Source organism: Chaetura pelagica, unplaced genomic scaffold, assembly GCF_000747805.2.
Source record: "Chaetura pelagica isolate M959 unplaced genomic scaffold, ChaPel_1.0 scaffold222, whole genome shotgun sequence".
In the NCBI taxonomy this organism is placed as follows: Eukaryota; Metazoa; Chordata; class Aves; order Apodiformes; family Apodidae; genus Chaetura; species Chaetura pelagica.
The window spans coordinates 9,092,079-9,109,092 of record NW_009952711.1 but is presented as its reverse complement, the minus strand read 5'-3'; the positions used below and the strand labels follow the sequence as shown (position 1 = coordinate 9,109,092).

General features: G+C 40.2%; 1 protein-coding gene across 1 annotated transcript in view; it reads left to right on the top strand.

Annotated features, from left to right (window-relative positions):
• The window catches only part of HOMER2 (homer homolog 2 (Drosophila)), a 50,693-nt gene extending 33,679 nt beyond the window's left edge, over positions 1-17,014 (top strand). The window contains exons 3-9 of the mRNA XM_009994562.1: positions 235-366; positions 6,828-6,920; positions 8,188-8,327; positions 9,917-10,073; positions 12,348-12,458; positions 15,264-15,344; positions 16,725-17,014. Coding sequence (XP_009992864.1) covers positions 235-366; positions 6,828-6,920; positions 8,188-8,327; positions 9,917-10,073; positions 12,348-12,458; positions 15,264-15,344; positions 16,725-16,913 — 903 coding nt within the window. The 3' untranslated portion in view covers positions 16,914-17,014. The remainder of the gene's footprint in view (positions 1-234; positions 367-6,827; positions 6,921-8,187; positions 8,328-9,916; positions 10,074-12,347; positions 12,459-15,263; positions 15,345-16,724) is intronic.

Sequence of the window (17,014 nt, the reverse complement as noted above, 5' to 3'; positions counted from 1 at the left end):
CCTGCAGCAGTGTATAAGTGCTGAACTATGACACTGCTGTGGAAAAAGAAGACAAAACATCAAAATTCCTGCATGAAGTAGGAGAAGATAGAAACTGTTTTGTTTGGGGAAAAAATCCGAATACAGCAATTTCCCAATTTAGACCACTAATTGCTTTGGAAGATACTGTTGCTAGGATATGCATTTCCCATGTGGATTCTACTTTTAAATTCTTTTTTATCTGTGTTTAAACAGGTGATCATAAACAGCACAATCACACCTAACATGACCTTCACCAAAACATCGCAGAAGTTTGGCCAGTGGGCGGACAGCAGAGCAAACACTGTCTTTGGCTTGGGCTTTCCCTCTGAGCAGCAGCTGACAAAGGTACCTGGGCTCATTGCATTTCTGCAGAGTGTCTTGTTTCTTATTAATGAAGAATTGCACATACCCACCCAACCTCTGCCCATGTCCTGTAATAACCCAGTGCCTGTATTTACAGAAGCAGGTAGTATTACAAACCTTATGGTCAAAACTGTCAATTAAATCTGACCGCTGACGATAGCACTAGTGAAGTGTCCTCAACACTGAAAAGGAGATGAAAGCATTTGTGGTTTCAGATGTTTACAGGAACAAGATGAACTCTAAAGTATTTTTTTGGCATCTCCATGCCCCCTGCGCTCATTTCTGCTGAAAGCTGCAGCAAAAGCAAAGGGAAGCCCTGATACGCCAGGACTGTTGGCAGTAGGGCAGGGTGATGACTCTGAGGAAAGAGAGTTGTTATCCCGGCCTCAGAAATGCGTGTTTTGGTGACCTGCTGCTGTTGGTGGCTAAGGGCTCGCTGGTGCCCTGGGTGTGCAGGCAGCACTGCTGGTGGGGCTGTGCTCTCAGGGAGGCTCAGAAAACTGATCTGGGTTAATATCCTGCTGCATTTTCAGCATTTCAGCTCAGTGGCGTGGTTTGCAGCCCTCACCCAAAGTGGTTTTATCACAGACCTGTGGAGGTGACAGTTGTGGCGGAGTGAGTAGCTGGGGAGGTCTGACTCCGGGTTTGCTGGCAGAGTTGTATCTCAGAACTGCACCCTGAACATGGGTTTGGTATTAATGTGACACTTCCCTGGACCAAGGACTGGCTACAATAGCAGGCTTGTTAAGTCTAGAGCTGCCTTTTGAAATGAATAACCAGCAGTGTAAAATATATCCTCTGTCATTAGACAAGTGGTCTCACCAAGTGCCCATCAAGCAGCTGAGATGTGTGTTTGTTCATGCAGTAAAACCCCCTACTTATCTAACATGTAGTTGACACTTTAAGCATGACTACTTGGCACTGGGTTTTGTCAGTTAACTTAACATTGTGTCCTTGGGCATGGCACACAGCCTCTCGTGCTGCTGTCCTCTTGTGTGCTTTGGTATGAAAACAATCAGGAGAACAAGATGTTTCCTGTGTCTAAAATAGCAAAGGCAGACCATTGCAATAAGAGGGCCTTTCTGTCATCTGAATTGTTACAGGATTTTTTTTACTAAGTCTTTCTTACTGAGCTAGTGCAATTTCCAGAGAATTGAATTATTTGCAAGTATTTCCTAAAGGTACAGCATATTTTACTTTTCACTTTAAATTATTTTTAGAGTTGGGATGTCCATAAAGGTGCCATGGCAACAATCTGCCCTTCTGGGACATTAAGGCCACTCAACAAATCACATGGAAAACTGTTTTTTTTTTTAAATGAGGTGCTGGTTATGTTTTATGATGCTTACTCAAGTGTAGAGGATTGCTGATTTCACCTGTGCGTATTCTCCACTCCTGTAGTGAAGAGGTGTTCATAGTAGCTAAGTGAGCAGTATGTGAAGATGGGAGGATGAAAGTGGCCCTAGGGGAATAGTTTGTTTTGAGTAGCAGGTAAAGCATGATACAGACTAGAGCCAATCTGAAAAACACACCATGTGGGCATGGGGGCCTCAGCACCAGCTGTGTTTCTCTGCAGATTGGTTGGCACATCTGTTTGCTCTGCAGGATCTGCTGAAGAGCCCACTGCCAATAATGCAGCCTTCTACTTGCAGGAACAGCTTTCCAAATCAGTAGAAAAGCTTCTTCTGGTCAGAGTATTGAAGGGGAGCTTAAGGGGAGCATTTCTGGAAATGGCTTGAGGTGATCTATTTAAAATAAATAAATAAAGCTGATAGTTATCTGTCTGGAAAATGTCAGAAAACCTGTTTTATTGCCACCATACAAAGCAATGGGACAAAGATAACCTTTATCATCCATGCTCCTCAGTTTAATTATTAAACCATTAGTACAAAAGATCAGAGATGGTGGAGAGATGACACATGTATTTGGAACAGTAAAGTTAAGTTTCATTTTATGTTGATATACTTAGAGAATCAGAGAATATATTGAACATACTGTATATTAATGTAAGAATATATTCTTATAAAATATATCAATTTAAGCTTGCTGGTTTTACTGGAAAGAATCAAAGCTTTTAGTCAGGAATTGGAAGGACACACTAAAGTTCCACTAGATCAGAGATCAATAGCACTGGTTTAAAATAAATAAATAAAGCTGAAAAAATGAATGCTGAAAACAATGAATAATAATGAGGCATAAGAAGAGGTTAACATGCCAAAAAATGTCTGCATTTTTAAGTATATTGGTTGGCCTAATAAGAGATACTGCCTTTTTCTAATGCATTTCCTCTCTTGAGATAATTAAGTATTAATCCATACCTATAGGGAAAAGCAGTTCAAATTAAACATGAGCTCTTAATGAAAACTGCATTCAGTGACCTAGTAACCTAATTACCATTCACATTGATTGGAGGGCTTAAAGTTGATGTCCTACTCAGGGTCCTTTTCCCCTCTTGCAGGACTCGCTGACCGTCCTTTCCCTCTTTCCTGCCCTGTGCCTCACAAAGGTTTCAAGACATTATTCAGGCATTGCTACAGCCAAATTGAAATAGTTGAGAATCGATGGTGTGCCTGGGTGTGATGAAGAGGCTAGGCTGGTGCTATAAAGGTGGTGATGTGTTTTGCACATGAAGCAGTTAAGTGATATTTCTGCTCTCATTCAGGATGCTGCAACACAGACATGCTGTCTGAGGAGCTGTAGGTAGTGAAGGGCATAGGGACAAAAATTTATATAGGTGAGAAACTCAGTAAACCCAGACTTCGCACATCATAAAGCAGTTTCACCCAGCATCTGAGAAGCAATGGACTTTATTTCTATGCCAGCATGCACATGATGTGTGTGGTATTTGCCAGGCACTGGAGAGTGGGCTCGTCGCAGAGCCTGCCCCTGCCCCCAGCCTGCAGCACAGACCCCAGCCAGTGGCTGTGCTGGAGCAGAGTGCTGGCCACTTTGAGGGATAAACAGTCTTGTTTGCTCTACATCTGCCCAGTCCTAAGGGCTCATCCAGGGAAAACCATGGGCAAAGTGACACAAGCCTTGTGGGTCAGGGCACAGCAGTGCTCCCCAATGGGACCATCACATCCCCAACCTCCTGCAAACCGAGAGGGCAATGAAATATTTATGAGGCTGCTTTGGGTGGCAGCAGCTGTTTCACCTACCTGACACTGGCACAGTTTCTCAGTAGGAGACATTAAATATTATGCCAGGTCAGCAGCTTAAAATGTACACATACAAAGTAATGCTTTTTAATGTATAAATGTTAAGAATGTCTATTTAAATATGCATATATTTCTCCAGGTGACAAGCAGACTGCAGATTTGAACAGCCCTTAAATAATTTGTGCAATGCACAGTAGCATCCTTGAGTCCCAATTACATTTCACTGGCCAAGACTCATAATCAAATGGGGCTCATGGGCTCCAGTGGCCTTAGACTGAGAGGCTTCAGAAATGTTGGTAGCAGCAAATCTTTTCCATATTGAAGCTTAGTCTCACAGCTTCCTGGGGCACAGGAAGACACATCATATAATCCATGACTATTGGATTAGTGTTTAGTTGGCATTTCTCCTACTTTAGTTGTTTGGTTTTTTTCTTATTTTATTTTGGAGAACTTGGTCTGCCTAAGGACAAGGGTGTAGGAAAGGGAAGATGAAAGGGGTGAAAGATGGAAGGAGGAGATGCATGATGATCTTAAGTTGATTTTGGGTAGTTATACATGCATTGCCCCCCTGAGACCACATTTACCAAGTTTTCATTTCCTAAAAATATGATTATTTCACTTTTTAGCTAGGAATTTCATGTTTAAGAAGCACTTCTTATCACTGCAATGGTTTGATAGCTCAAAGTCAACTTAGATCTTGGAGGTGACACGTGATTTTGTAGTATCAGTAATCTGCCAATTACTTATGTTTGGGACAGAAGAAATCAGTTACTGCAGGGAAAGCACTGCAATAACTTCTGATAGTGATTGGACACTATGGCCATGCCAGTCACTCCCAGAGATCTCTTGGGATCAGTTTCAGCAACACCTGAGCTGCTCTGGTGGCGATTGGCGCTAGGAATGCTGTGCAAGTTGGGCTCTCACCACCGTGTTGCTGCACTCAGAAGAGTAATCAAGTGAAAGGCTTGAATGTCATAACAAGCCAAGCGATCCTCTGCAGCTTTCAAAAATTGACTTTTAGTAAAATCTGGTAGATGTTAATTAGCCAAGAATGAAAAAGAAGCTGCAGCAGAACTCTTTATGGACTGACTGTTTCCAAGTGTGGGGGGTAAACAAAAAACAGAGTCTTTCACCATCATTTCTGTTACAGCCCTCTTTATGTTTTAACAACTGTAAGAATGAAGGGTAATATTTTTTAAAGCCTAAGATCTGTAGCTAAGATGGTGAAAAATTTAGTTACTTGTACTTGTTTCTAAAAGCAAATATGTTAAATACATGTGTTAGTAAACTAGAGACATGACTAAAATCTACCATGTGATGAGATCATGGTCAGTGTTATGTTGAAGATTAACTTTGCTCAGTCACATAAATGTTTTTTTGTAGTGGAAATGTGGAAAAAGATAATTTTCTTCTCAGTTCACATAATTTTTCACAGCAGTGTCCTGTGGGCTTTATGAAGATAGCTGCATAAATAAAAATTGATAGATGACTTCCAATTCTTTTTGTCTTTTAATATTTCATATGGTTCATGAAGAACCCTCACACATTTTTCATTCTTGCCCATAAAGATTTATTGCAAAAGACTCAAACAGCCCTTTACTGTTTGCGAGAAAGCCGAGTGTAGAACTTCCTGTTGTTACAATATTTTAGAGAGTTTCTTGTAGCTGTTGTCACAGGAGGAGATACATTTTGTGTAAAGTTGGAGTTAAAACAGTTAAGGTGAAGATGTAATTTAGTTCTTCCTAATGATCTGTATAGTGCTACAAAGGTAATCAAGTAATTTGTGTGTGTAGTGACTGCACATGACAGCAGATAGCAAATGCTATCCAAGAGCACACACTCTGCATATGCAGTTTCAGTCACTGTATAGAAAACAGCTGGATTTGAAAGCTCAATCTTCATTCATAAGCATTGTCACAGATTCTAGTCACACCCAAAATTTCACTCTGCTTTGAGAATGTGCTCATCGTGGGGATTCACAAGTGATGTGTGTGTTTTGGTGGGAAGTTTCCATTTATGTGTCTTTATACAAAAGACAGGTGCTTCCACATATAAATCCAGTTTTCTCATAGACAAGTGGGAGAAGGTTTGTTTAATCCATCTCTATAGTGCCAGTATTTTACTGAGAGAGAGTGTGCTAAATGCCTGCTGTAAATCTAAAAGTTAGAAGATAAGATTAGTAAGTGGATAATGAATGATTCTTCCCATTCTTTGACTATGAAATATGATGTCCATGCTTTTATTTACAATTTTGTCATAAGTGTTCTGAATTATCTGAGTATACAATGACACTCTTTTTATTCATAAACTGTACAATAAATTACATTTATTTACATACACTTTTAATGTCTCTTTCTAGCATTTCAAGTTTCTCAAAACACAGGCAACCAAGACCTAGCTGCTTTAGCAGGAAGACAAAGTTGCCCATTCTTATACAGGGTACATCTTAATTAAATAAAAAAAAAAGAAAAAAAATACACCTTTTCTTTGATCTTTGCAATCCTCCTTTTAAAACATTAAACACTGTTTAAAGTGTTTAAGCCCTGCAACCCTGACTGGCTGTGATACTTGTATTTCAAAAGTGCCAGACTGGCTTCACAGCCAATGTCCTACAGCAACTTGTAGGGTTTGGGATCATTGCTTTTCATCTTTCCTTTCCCCTGCCTCCCCCAGCCTGATATAACCCTCTTACAGGAAACATTCAAGCCTCCTCCTGAAGTCTTCTACCTTTATATTTGTCAGTAATAAGAAAAGTTGACCAGAAAAGCTGTATTTTCATATAGCCCTGTCGTACATTCAGATCTACCTTTTTCTCCTTTTTTCTGTGTTTTTATAATCCCTTGCTTCCATCCTGCAGATGTCTCATGAGCTCATTTACATCCTTTAATTTAATGTAATTGCTCTTAGAAATAGAAGACTGATAATTTTTTTATCCAAACATCTTTTATACTTTCAAATTTAATGGACTGTCAGCATCCAATGAAACAGAGGAGGGAGAGGAAATAAAACCAAATCAAACCAAAACCCACTGATAGCTCCTTTTCTCCATGGGTTTTTACTGTAATCAGACAGAGCTACAAATATGTCCCTCTTTTAGAAACATCCCTATTCCTTTTAGAATAACCTCCCTGCCAAAGAATTTAAATGTTTTTTATTGCAAAAATTTTTAAATTATCAAAATTAGTTGCTCCCTTTTAGAGATGTGTGAACCATATAAATACAGTAATCAGAACAGTTTAATAGATAATCAGTCATTTTAATAAAAATCTTTCCTGCTTTTTCTAGTTTGCAGAGAAATTCCAAGAAGTAAAAGAAGCTGCCAAACTAGCAAGAGACAGATCTCAAGAGAAAATTGAGACCTCAAGCAATCATTCCCAGGTTTGTAATTTAGCTTTAATACCTGTGTGCATACAGAATAAATAATTTAAATTTTCTAATGGACCATACCAGCTTCTGGCAGCAAGCTGAAAGCCTATAAAATTAGGATTGGTGAAGGTATTTGTCAGCTGCTGGACATTAACATTGTCAGAGGAATATTTTCCATCTATCCATCCATTGACTTCATTTATATCTATTTTTTCAGCAGTTCTTGGGCTGTTAAAAGTTTTTTAATAACAAGGAAAGCTATGCACAACATCTTATTGGTACTGTTACAGATAGTTCAGGTCACTGGAAAGTAAGTCAGTGTAGTGCTTAAGCAGACAGTAAATGAGCTTCATCTGGATGCTCCTTGTCATCTGTCTGGTCTGCTTTTGTAGGAGTTCACTCTGCCAGTGGAGAGACTGACTTTGTGACCATGATGCTGCATGGCCTAGGTGGGACTGAGGGAAAGCTGGGGTGTGGGAAGAGAGGCAGTGCTTGAGGAAGTGGATAGCAGCAGCTTGTGTAGCATCTGTAGGATACACTCTTATAGACAGCAGACCTTGACATAGCCAAGTGCCTTCGTGTCCAGGGAGATCTGGATTGAGGAAATAGTGTTGTCCCAGTCTCTGTACATTCGTCATTTCATACACATTGTGTTAGTTAAGAGTGAACCCCTTTCAGCAGCTGTTCTTGGCATGGTCTGATGTTTGGAAGAGATTTAGATGAATTTGGTCAGAGAGAAGTTCAGATGCATGATCAGAAAAATGCTGCTGAATGCTCTTAGTCTTGCAACTAATTCCCTTTGTGGGGTCCACAAATACAAATCTGAGAGGGTATTAATATTTTTAAGACTCTAGTCATGGTCAGACTTTGTCCTCTGTAGTGATCAGCACCAAACAGTCTATGAAAGGTGTCTCTGGAGCACCAGTATCTTCTTTTTTTATTATTATTTTTGGTTTGGACTTTGTGTACTTCCACTGTGTTGTTTCATTATCTTAAAAAAAAAAAACCAACACAAAAAACAACAAACAACCTTTAGAAAACATTCTTTTTTTAACACTTTAAACTTCCCTTTTATGTATCATTATAATTTTTTCATTCTTTTTAAATAGACCAACTTTGCAGCCAAGATGTAAAGGGTATATGTTTGTTAGCATTGTTTTACTAGGTGAGTGGATGCAGCCTAAGTCTCAGCAGGGTGGGGTGGGATCAAGATTACAAAGAAATGGGTGTTGTGGTGTTGCAGGAGATGCCCAGTGTTCCCTTGTGTGATGTGCTGCAGGAATCTGGACGTGAAACACCATCTTCCACTCAAGCATCTAGTGTGAACGGGACAGACGATGAGAAGGCATCTCATGGTGGTCCTGCTGAGGCACATCTCAAGTCTGAGAATGATAAATTGAAAATTGCTCTAGCCCAAAGGTGACTTTCTTTAAATACCTAAATTGCATTGGAATTGCATGCTGTAATAATCTGATGGCTAATGGTATTAACAGAAATTATTTAAATGTAATTGCATTAGTTTAAAATTATGGAGCAGAATAGATGAAGGAGCAGGTTTTAGCAAGTGCCTTCTGGCATCCAGCTTAGAGATACTTATCATTTAATTTTTTCCTGATCTAGTTTGTGATGAAATAAGAACTTTTTTACCCTTCTGATGCCAACTCTTATAGCCACTTTAAGTTTTAGAGCTATAGAAATAACTTTAAAGCCATAAGGGAGCAATTGCTACTGATAACATGTGAATACCTTCTTCCTCTTTGAGTTTGCTAGACTTTGATAAAAATAGATATGGATATTTAAAATTAAAAAAGGGAATGAAGTCAATCATAAGAAGTTGAAGTGAGAAATACGAAATCTCTGGGCTGCTTTGAAGTCTTAGGGGATATGTCTAAAGCTATGGACAATGCACCTTGAAGTCACTTTTCTGCTATTTGCTTTGATAAATTATTTGAAAATGCTGACAAGAGTAATTTGCAGCTGTAGTGAAAATACAGGCATTGGAATATGCAAAGTTATGACACTAAAATAGAGTAATTCTCTACTGGGATCTTGCCTTGTCTGTTTCTTACATGTGAATATATCTGTGAATGGAAAGAAAATCTAACAGGCTCAAGCTACTCTTGAAAAGCTAATTAAAACATTGGCAGCACCATATGCAGCATTACCCAATGAGCAATTTCTAAGGTTGCATGTATTATATTTGCAGAACATCATCTCCTTTACAATTTAAGAGCATAACCTATTTCAAATCATGTTAGCTTGTTCCTCCTGCTGAATATGCAAAGTTATGACACTAAAATAGAGTAATTCTCTACTGGGATCTTGCCTTGTCTGTTTCTTACATGTGAATATATCTGTGAATGGAAAGAAAATCTAACAGGCTCAAGCTACTCTTGAAAAGCTAATTAAAACATTGGCAGCACCATATGCAGCATTACCCAATGAGCAATTTCTAAGGTTGCATGTATTATATTTGCAGAACATCATCTCCTTTACAATTTAAGAGCATAACCTATTTCAAATCATGTTAGCTTGTTCTCCTGTTGAAGACACCTCCACAGACAAGTAGCAGCTGGCGTGTGGGGCCCTTCAGAGCCTGCCTTCCATTCACCCTCAGCTCGTGTTGCAGCCTGAGGCTTTGGGGAATGAGTAGTTTAGTTCTTCAGCATTTTGTAACAGTTTTATACGTAAGGCTGAGCATTAAAAGAAAGTCAGGTATAGGTAGTGTCAACCCCCTGACATCTTCTGTTTGTTCCAGAAGCACAGGTCAGTCTTGCTGGAGCTGATAGAGCCCTTTGTTTTGGCAGGAGCAGTCAGATTCAGGCTCGTGATCTCCTTAGGCAGGCAATGGCTAAAGGCAGTGACATCCATCTGTGTGTGCTTGATCTTGGAACAACAGGTCATTGATAACCACGTACCATGGGTGGGGGAGTTTGCAGGCAGGTAAGGAGTAATGATAGGCAGGATGGTAAGGTGAATATCACCTAATATCACCCTGTTTTCCTCAGTTCAACCAACGTGAAGAAATGGGAGACAGAGCTGCAGACGCTGCGGGAGAGCAACGCCCGCCTGACCACGGCGCTGCAGGAGTCGGCCGCCAGCATCGAGCACTGGAAGAAGCAGTTCTCAGCCTGCAAGGAGGAAAATGACCAGCTCAGGAGCAAGGTAGCAGAGTGTACCCACATGAAAGCTGTCTCTTCCAGTTAGCTGCTCCTGCCATTGCTCTTTCTCTTGCGTTTCTGCTGCTTTATCTTTGTGTGCGTTAGGAGATGGCTTTTGTCTTTGAAAGGGAGCTGGGCAGAGGGCGTTCAGGCAGATGAATTTCTCTGCACCCAGCGGGCAGGGAAGTTCAAAGGGACGGGATCTGGATGGGACCAGTGCTGCCACATCATGAGAAGCTCCCTGTTTGACTTGGGAGAGTTAGTGTTGGCCAGGGCTACTGGCAGAGGTGATAAACCAGAAGTTTTAAAAGTGGGACTGCTATTATGTACACCTTTCAGAGTTCATTTAAATACTGCCAGAAAGAGCAGAAGGCAAGGTTATGGCCTGGTTACCCACAGGACACCACCTGGAACCAGTCAGTATCAGAAGCAAATCCTGATGGCAGGCAGGGGAATGAGGATGTGAGTTGTGTCCTCAGTACTGTGGGATTTGAGCTGGCTCCTCCAGTGCTGACATTGGGACCACCTCGTCCAGAAAACTGCCAAGGGGCATCCCCAGAATCCTTTTCCTCTCTGTTACTGAGCACAGTGTTTCTTAGTAGTGTAACACCCAGGGTGAGCAGTGGCTACAGCAGAGAACAAATGGGAAGTTTAACATTTTAAAAGCCTCAGTTTAGAGTAATCATTCGTATTGTCCATCAAAGAATACCATGCTTTCTCTGAGTAGCTGGTAGTAGCCCCACACAGTGCTGGCCCCAGCCTGGGCACCAGAGGGCCTGGTTTCCATGAGCACTGCTTGCAGGGATCATTTCACTCTACTCATCTTAAAATGTCTTTGAAAAAGCTGGACCCTTTCACTACTCACTTAGATGGATCACTGGGACATTTGGTGTGGAGCTCAGATTGAATCAGTCTGGTGAGGACTGTTTTTTGGTTAAGTGTTTGCTTTTGAAGAGGGGAAGGCATTTCCTGTCTTTTTGTATGTCAGTAGGCTGCAAATAATATTCCAGAATTGAAGGTGGTCTGGGTTGCCTGTTGACACTGGAAATCCACATGGAGCAACCTTTTCCCCAGGCAGATACCTTCTATCTATTCACATATGTTTTAGGTGTGCACAGTGATAATTCAGAGTTCAAACCAGATCTGATGTTATTTTAACAAATTTATATTAATTGTAACATGATTTGGGTTGCTATATCCAGTCTGTTGCACAGGGGAGAAGTGAGAACCTAGGACAATATAAGAAGATAGCATAATTTGCTATTTTCTACTAATTACTAACTACTAAATTCTAGTTTTTTACTTTTCTGTACAAGAAATAAGTAGTTTTTATTAACATTGCCTAATGAAACATGCCACGTCTCAGTGCCTATAGCCTAGATATGAAGAGATTATAAAAACACAGTCTTGCTACAGCTGCAAAGTCATCCTACCAGTGACCAGCCAGACTGTGCAGCATTGCTGTCTGGGTAATGTGCTGTCTTTTTCTGTGCAAAGAGGTTTTTCTCAGCTTTTCTCCCAGGTAGGTTCCTTGCTTGGTGCTCACGCTGCACCACTGCAGAGCCCTGGGAAGCTCCTTCTCCTTTTTTAATTGGGTCAGAATTCTTTGTATATTGCTCTGCCTTCAAATGTGGGAAGTTATAATCCCAAAGCAACATGAAGCTGAGAATTAAAGTACATCCTTTAATGAGCTGGCCCATCGGCCTGTGGGATGTGCATCTCCTGGGAACTAAGTCCAGGAGGACTGGAGGAGGAGGTATGGAGAAAGCTTGTCCCTGGGTGAGAGAACAAAGCAGTGTATGTTCCTCTGAACTGATTCTTCCTGATGTTGTGTCCCTTGTACTCCAGCTAAAATAATAAGCAACCCCTGAGGAGGCAAAGCTGGGAGTAGTGGAGAGATTTATTCTCCTTGCTGCATTAAGACAAACTATCCCTTACAGTCTTGTGTTGGTTTCATAGAAATGAAGTGTGGATTTTCCCCAGCCCCACTTATTTTAGCAGCACATTCTTGAGCAATTATATGAAATGCTGTGTGAGAGAGAATAAACACAGTCCCAGGGCTTCTTAATGAATCTGTCAATTTGCTCTTTTTAAGGAAAGGAGCACTAACTTTGTTGCAGTGAATTAAGTACTATGATCCAGAAACAGATCCATGGGAAGCTACAGTTGCCCATCTTCCCTCTGCTCAGTGAATCAGTGCCCCTTTACATCAGCCATGGTCTGCCCCAGATTTTCAGAAATTTGAAAAATTTCGCTTCATGTCTGACATTTCTTAAAGATTGAAGAACTGGAGGAACAGTGCAATGAAATAAATAAAGAGAAGGAAAGAAACGCACAGCTGAGTAGACGTCTTCAGGAACTGGAAACAGAACTTCAGGACAAAGAGCTGGTAAGTTCCCTGACCCCAGAAATGGCCACTTCAGAGTTTGAGTGGATCTGTCTCCTCCTCACTTGGGATGTAGAGTTATGGACTGGCTCACCTACAGTTAGAAGAAGCCTAATGTCTCAGGTTGTCACCCCTTTCTAGATATCCTATGTAGAACTCCAGCAGTGGTTTGATAGTGTTCCTCAGGTTTCAATTTAATGATGTCTTACGTGCTGTGATACACTTTAATTTGGCAGTGGTTAACAAACATGATACTTTCAGGTGTACAACACTTCACTCCTAATAGAAGAGCTGGAGGGGTGTAACAAGTTGCCCAAAGCCTGATAAAAGATTCAGTTGCCAGTCCCTGTGTCCTGAATTCCCATAAGCAACAGGAACATCATTAAAAAGGCATAATTTACAAAATAACTTGGCATTTGAGTAACAAATCCTGTTTCTTTCACTGGATGGCTTGTCCTCTGCTTGGCCGTTTTATGGTCTCCCTCTGATCTCAGGACTAATGCCAAGAGTGAGAAATTTGGATTCATTTAGAGGATTCCAGTTTGTCATGTTTTTTACATAAAGGATGTTTTTCTATGGAGAATCATGTTGATGGCTTGGAGCCCCTGAACAGTGGGGCAAATTATGGGATCCCTGTTTTTTTCCTTTATTACAGTTGACTGAGGGTCCTTTGCTGGCTGAAGAGAAAAAGCTGTCAGCAGGTGCAGTAAAGTTTGCCATGTGCATTTACAGCATCTCTGCTGGTGCTCTTAAAAGCAGTCCTGTTAAGGGGTTTTAAGATGGCACAAGGAAATAGTTCAGGGAGATGGATTTGGTGTACTGTTATAAATATGTTTTTCAGCCCCATATTTCAAAGGAAAATGTCATGCTTTCTTCCCAACCTTTCTGTGATAATAGCATGTATAATAACCCTTATTCTCTGTCAGCAATTTCCTCAAGATTCACATTTTTATGGTACTAAATGACCCAGAAAATGGATTGACTTGTAAATATTACATGCCTATCTTCCACTTCCACTGACAATATCTTAACTTGTTTTCAGGCTGCATTCTTACATTAGAGGGTTCTTCATTAGGCCTAAACAACCCGTAAATAACCTTTTCATGGTTTGCAATTCAAACCAGCATGGATCTTGCCCATGGACGTTGCTGTGTAGGAGATGCTCGTACCCTCTTCACGTGGGAAACAAGGAGAGAGAACTGTAAATACATGGGAATCAAGTGAAATATCTATATATCTAATGAAATACTTTTATTTTTATATATATCATATGCAATGTGCCATATATTTACACACACTGTACTATACTATATATAGTAAATATACAGTACAGTAGTATGTATTTATATTTAGTATAATATATTTATATTTTGAGATGTGATCCCTTGAGCATTATTTGTGTATATGCAGATATATATGCACTGAAGCTCACATCTCAAAACAAATAATGAGTTAACCTTTCTCTCCCCTGTATCAGCAGTTGGGACATTGCCTTGATATAGTTATTCTTACATTAGTGAAATTCTTCAGTGGAATTCACAAAAAAAAAATTAAATCTGTGGTATTATCTGATTTGTCTTCTTACATTAATGTAAAGTAAAGCTGAAAAACTGTGAGGAAACTGAAAAAAGAGTTGTCCTGGAATTGCAGAATTTCTAAAAAAAAAAAAGAAATTGATGTAATGGTGTTTTTGGCAAACCTCAGAAGAAAGCAGAATGCTCTCCAGGATTCACTGGATTCTTGTGAAATTCAGGAGAGACTGGAAGTGCTGAATATTAGGTGTACTTTAAAGCAAGGGAATTAGGGGCCTTGAGGAGAAAACATTAAGTCTCTGTGGAAGGGCTTGACTTTGGATTCTGTTACACTCACATTGTGATGTGTGTTCACCTGTTGGAGAAGAAATCGTGTTTCCTAGCTAAGAAACTTCCCTTTCAGACAGGGTTGGTGTTGCTGTCCTGTGTCTGTACAGCACAGAGGGGACAGACCCTGTTTACCTTGGAGACTGTCACCTACAAGGGCAGTTCCTAGGCGAGCACCTTGCACTCTCTTCAAGTCACAGAGTTTCTCTTGGACCTGCAAACGTGCTTTTCAGAATCTTTGATAATCCTTGTGTAAAATGTACAGGATTTCTTCCAGTCTTTCTTGACTACCCACACAAGTGCTGTTTGCTTGTGGTGTTCATGTATCCAGCTCTCTTAATTTCCAACAGAGACATGGTCTCCTCTCAAGTCATGTTGCTCTTTTCATGAACTCCTTTCAGCTGGTCCTCTCAGTGGTGGTATAGTATAGTGATGCCAGAACTGAATACAGATTTCAGGGGGAGGGTTCTCAGAGCTGTACGATGCAGGAGAGCCCATTACAGCTGTGCTCTGTAATGATGCCTCATATATGCAGCTCATAATGCCATTGGCCTTCTTTTGCTGCTATATATCATTGAAAATTCATGTCTAATTTGCTCTTTGCTACCATCTATAAATTACTTGTAGCATTACAGCCTTTATTGAGTACATATTTTGCAGAGGTATGTGTTTTAGGTTAAGATTTCATTAATATAATTAATGACATTCATGCTAGAGATTGGATTATATTGTCTGTTTTAGAAATGCAAAGTCAAAAATAGAGAGCAAAAATGTATTCTAGTAGAAAATTAGCATGTGTTTTGGAAGGCAGACCTGCTATTTTGATTATTTTACATCCAAATACTGCACAGAATACAATAAAATATGCAAAGTCATTTCATAGTCTCAAGTTTTCATTATGTTTTACATTGAACCTTGCATTCATTTTTGCTCTTTTATGTTTTCAAAGGAACTGGAAGAGCTCCGAAAGCAGGGTGAAGTTATACCACAGCTGATGTCAGAATGTGAGTCTGTATCTCAACAATTAGAGGTAAGGTCCAGGAATTACATGAATTTTAAATAGTTTATATATTTACTTTCTCTCTCATAACTAAATGCTTTCCCTTGTTCAGTGTTTGAAGGCAAAAGAGCTCGAATTTCAAAAACAAAAAGTGGTAATTGCCTTCCAAATACTCCATGCCCTCCACAGCACAGGAGTAATTAAATAGTTCCATTTCTTTTCCTTGCTATTTGCAGAAATTAGTTTTCCCAGGATTGTGCTGCAGCTGTTCCCTGCAGATCCCAGGCTATCCTGTATCCCGTATTTCTGCTGCTCTCTCGACTCCGCAGCCATGCATGTGGAGCAGCATCCCAAGACCTGCAGTTATTTGCTGCAGTGGCCCCAGAGGAGGCTTTTGGGAAGAAGCAGATGAGCATAGGTACACACCTCCAGGGAAAAGGGTTGACATGGGGATGCATTTAGATGCTGCATCGTTCCTGTCCAGTGAGGCATGGCTCCTCTGCCAGGAGGTGCTCATTGGGATCAGAGCTCGTGGGGCTGCCAGAGCCCTGCCCCATCCATCCCCTGACCTTTGGGCATCATTTTTTTTAAGCTGAGGATTGTGCAAATGCAATAAATGCATACACAAAAGGAAACAAATATAAGCAGGCTCATCAGTGAAATAAAATGCAGTCAATGAAATAAGCCATCACTCTGATAATCTAAATGATCTAAAATCATTCAGAAGGCTGCTGAGGAGTGCAGATGCTGAAAATGATTGAAATATGAATTTTGTTTGAATCAGTAAGGTAAAGTGTGTTGTCCATGGCTTTTGGTGAGAATAAGCATGTGCTTACACACACGAAGTGGAGAACAATAGGCAGAAGAACTAACAAGAGGGGAAAATGACAGGATGAACTGCCGCAGAGGAAGTGTTACGTGGCTGCCCTCTTCCTTGTCTGAGTGCTCACATGAAGTGGAACTTTATAAAAAAACATAATAAATGCAAAAGTGCTGAACAAAGCAATATTATTCCTCAGGCAGTATTTGCTAAGCTTGTTTTTCAAGGTTAAACCACCATAGATAATTCTGTATGTAATTCGTGGCAGTGTCTTAATTCTGCAAGTGTAGCGATGACAGAAATATATGCACAGTGCACTATTTAAATCCAGCTGAATTTTAAGATACCAACCAAATGACAAAATCAGATGCAAAGCATCTTTTCCAGTTAATCTGTGTCCTTTCCTGCGTGGGCTTTCTTTCCTTTTAATCTGACTAGCACATATCACTTGCTCTCAGAAGTACTTGAGTTAATCAGTTTGTGGAAGTCAAAGCAAACTTCTATGACCCAGCTGTCATTTGTTGCTTCACCCTGTGAAATGTTGTTCATCCTGCTTCTCTAAATTCATCTTGCTGTCTCTTGTCTTTAAGGCTGCTGAGAAAAAGAACAAAGATCTTGAAGAGAAAGTCAGAACACTAAGGACAGAAGTTGAAGAGAGTAAACATAGGCAGACCAACCTTAAAACTGAATTAAAGAATTTTTTAGATGTACTAGATGGGAAGATAGATGAATTACATGATTTCCGACAAGGACTGTCTAAACTTGGGGTTGACAACTAGATCGCAATAGATTTTAATTTTTTTTGTAATCTAGGGTCTGGATGTTTGATGTTTTGTTGATCCCAAACGTGTGTTTTACAAAATCTAACTAGAATGTTCCA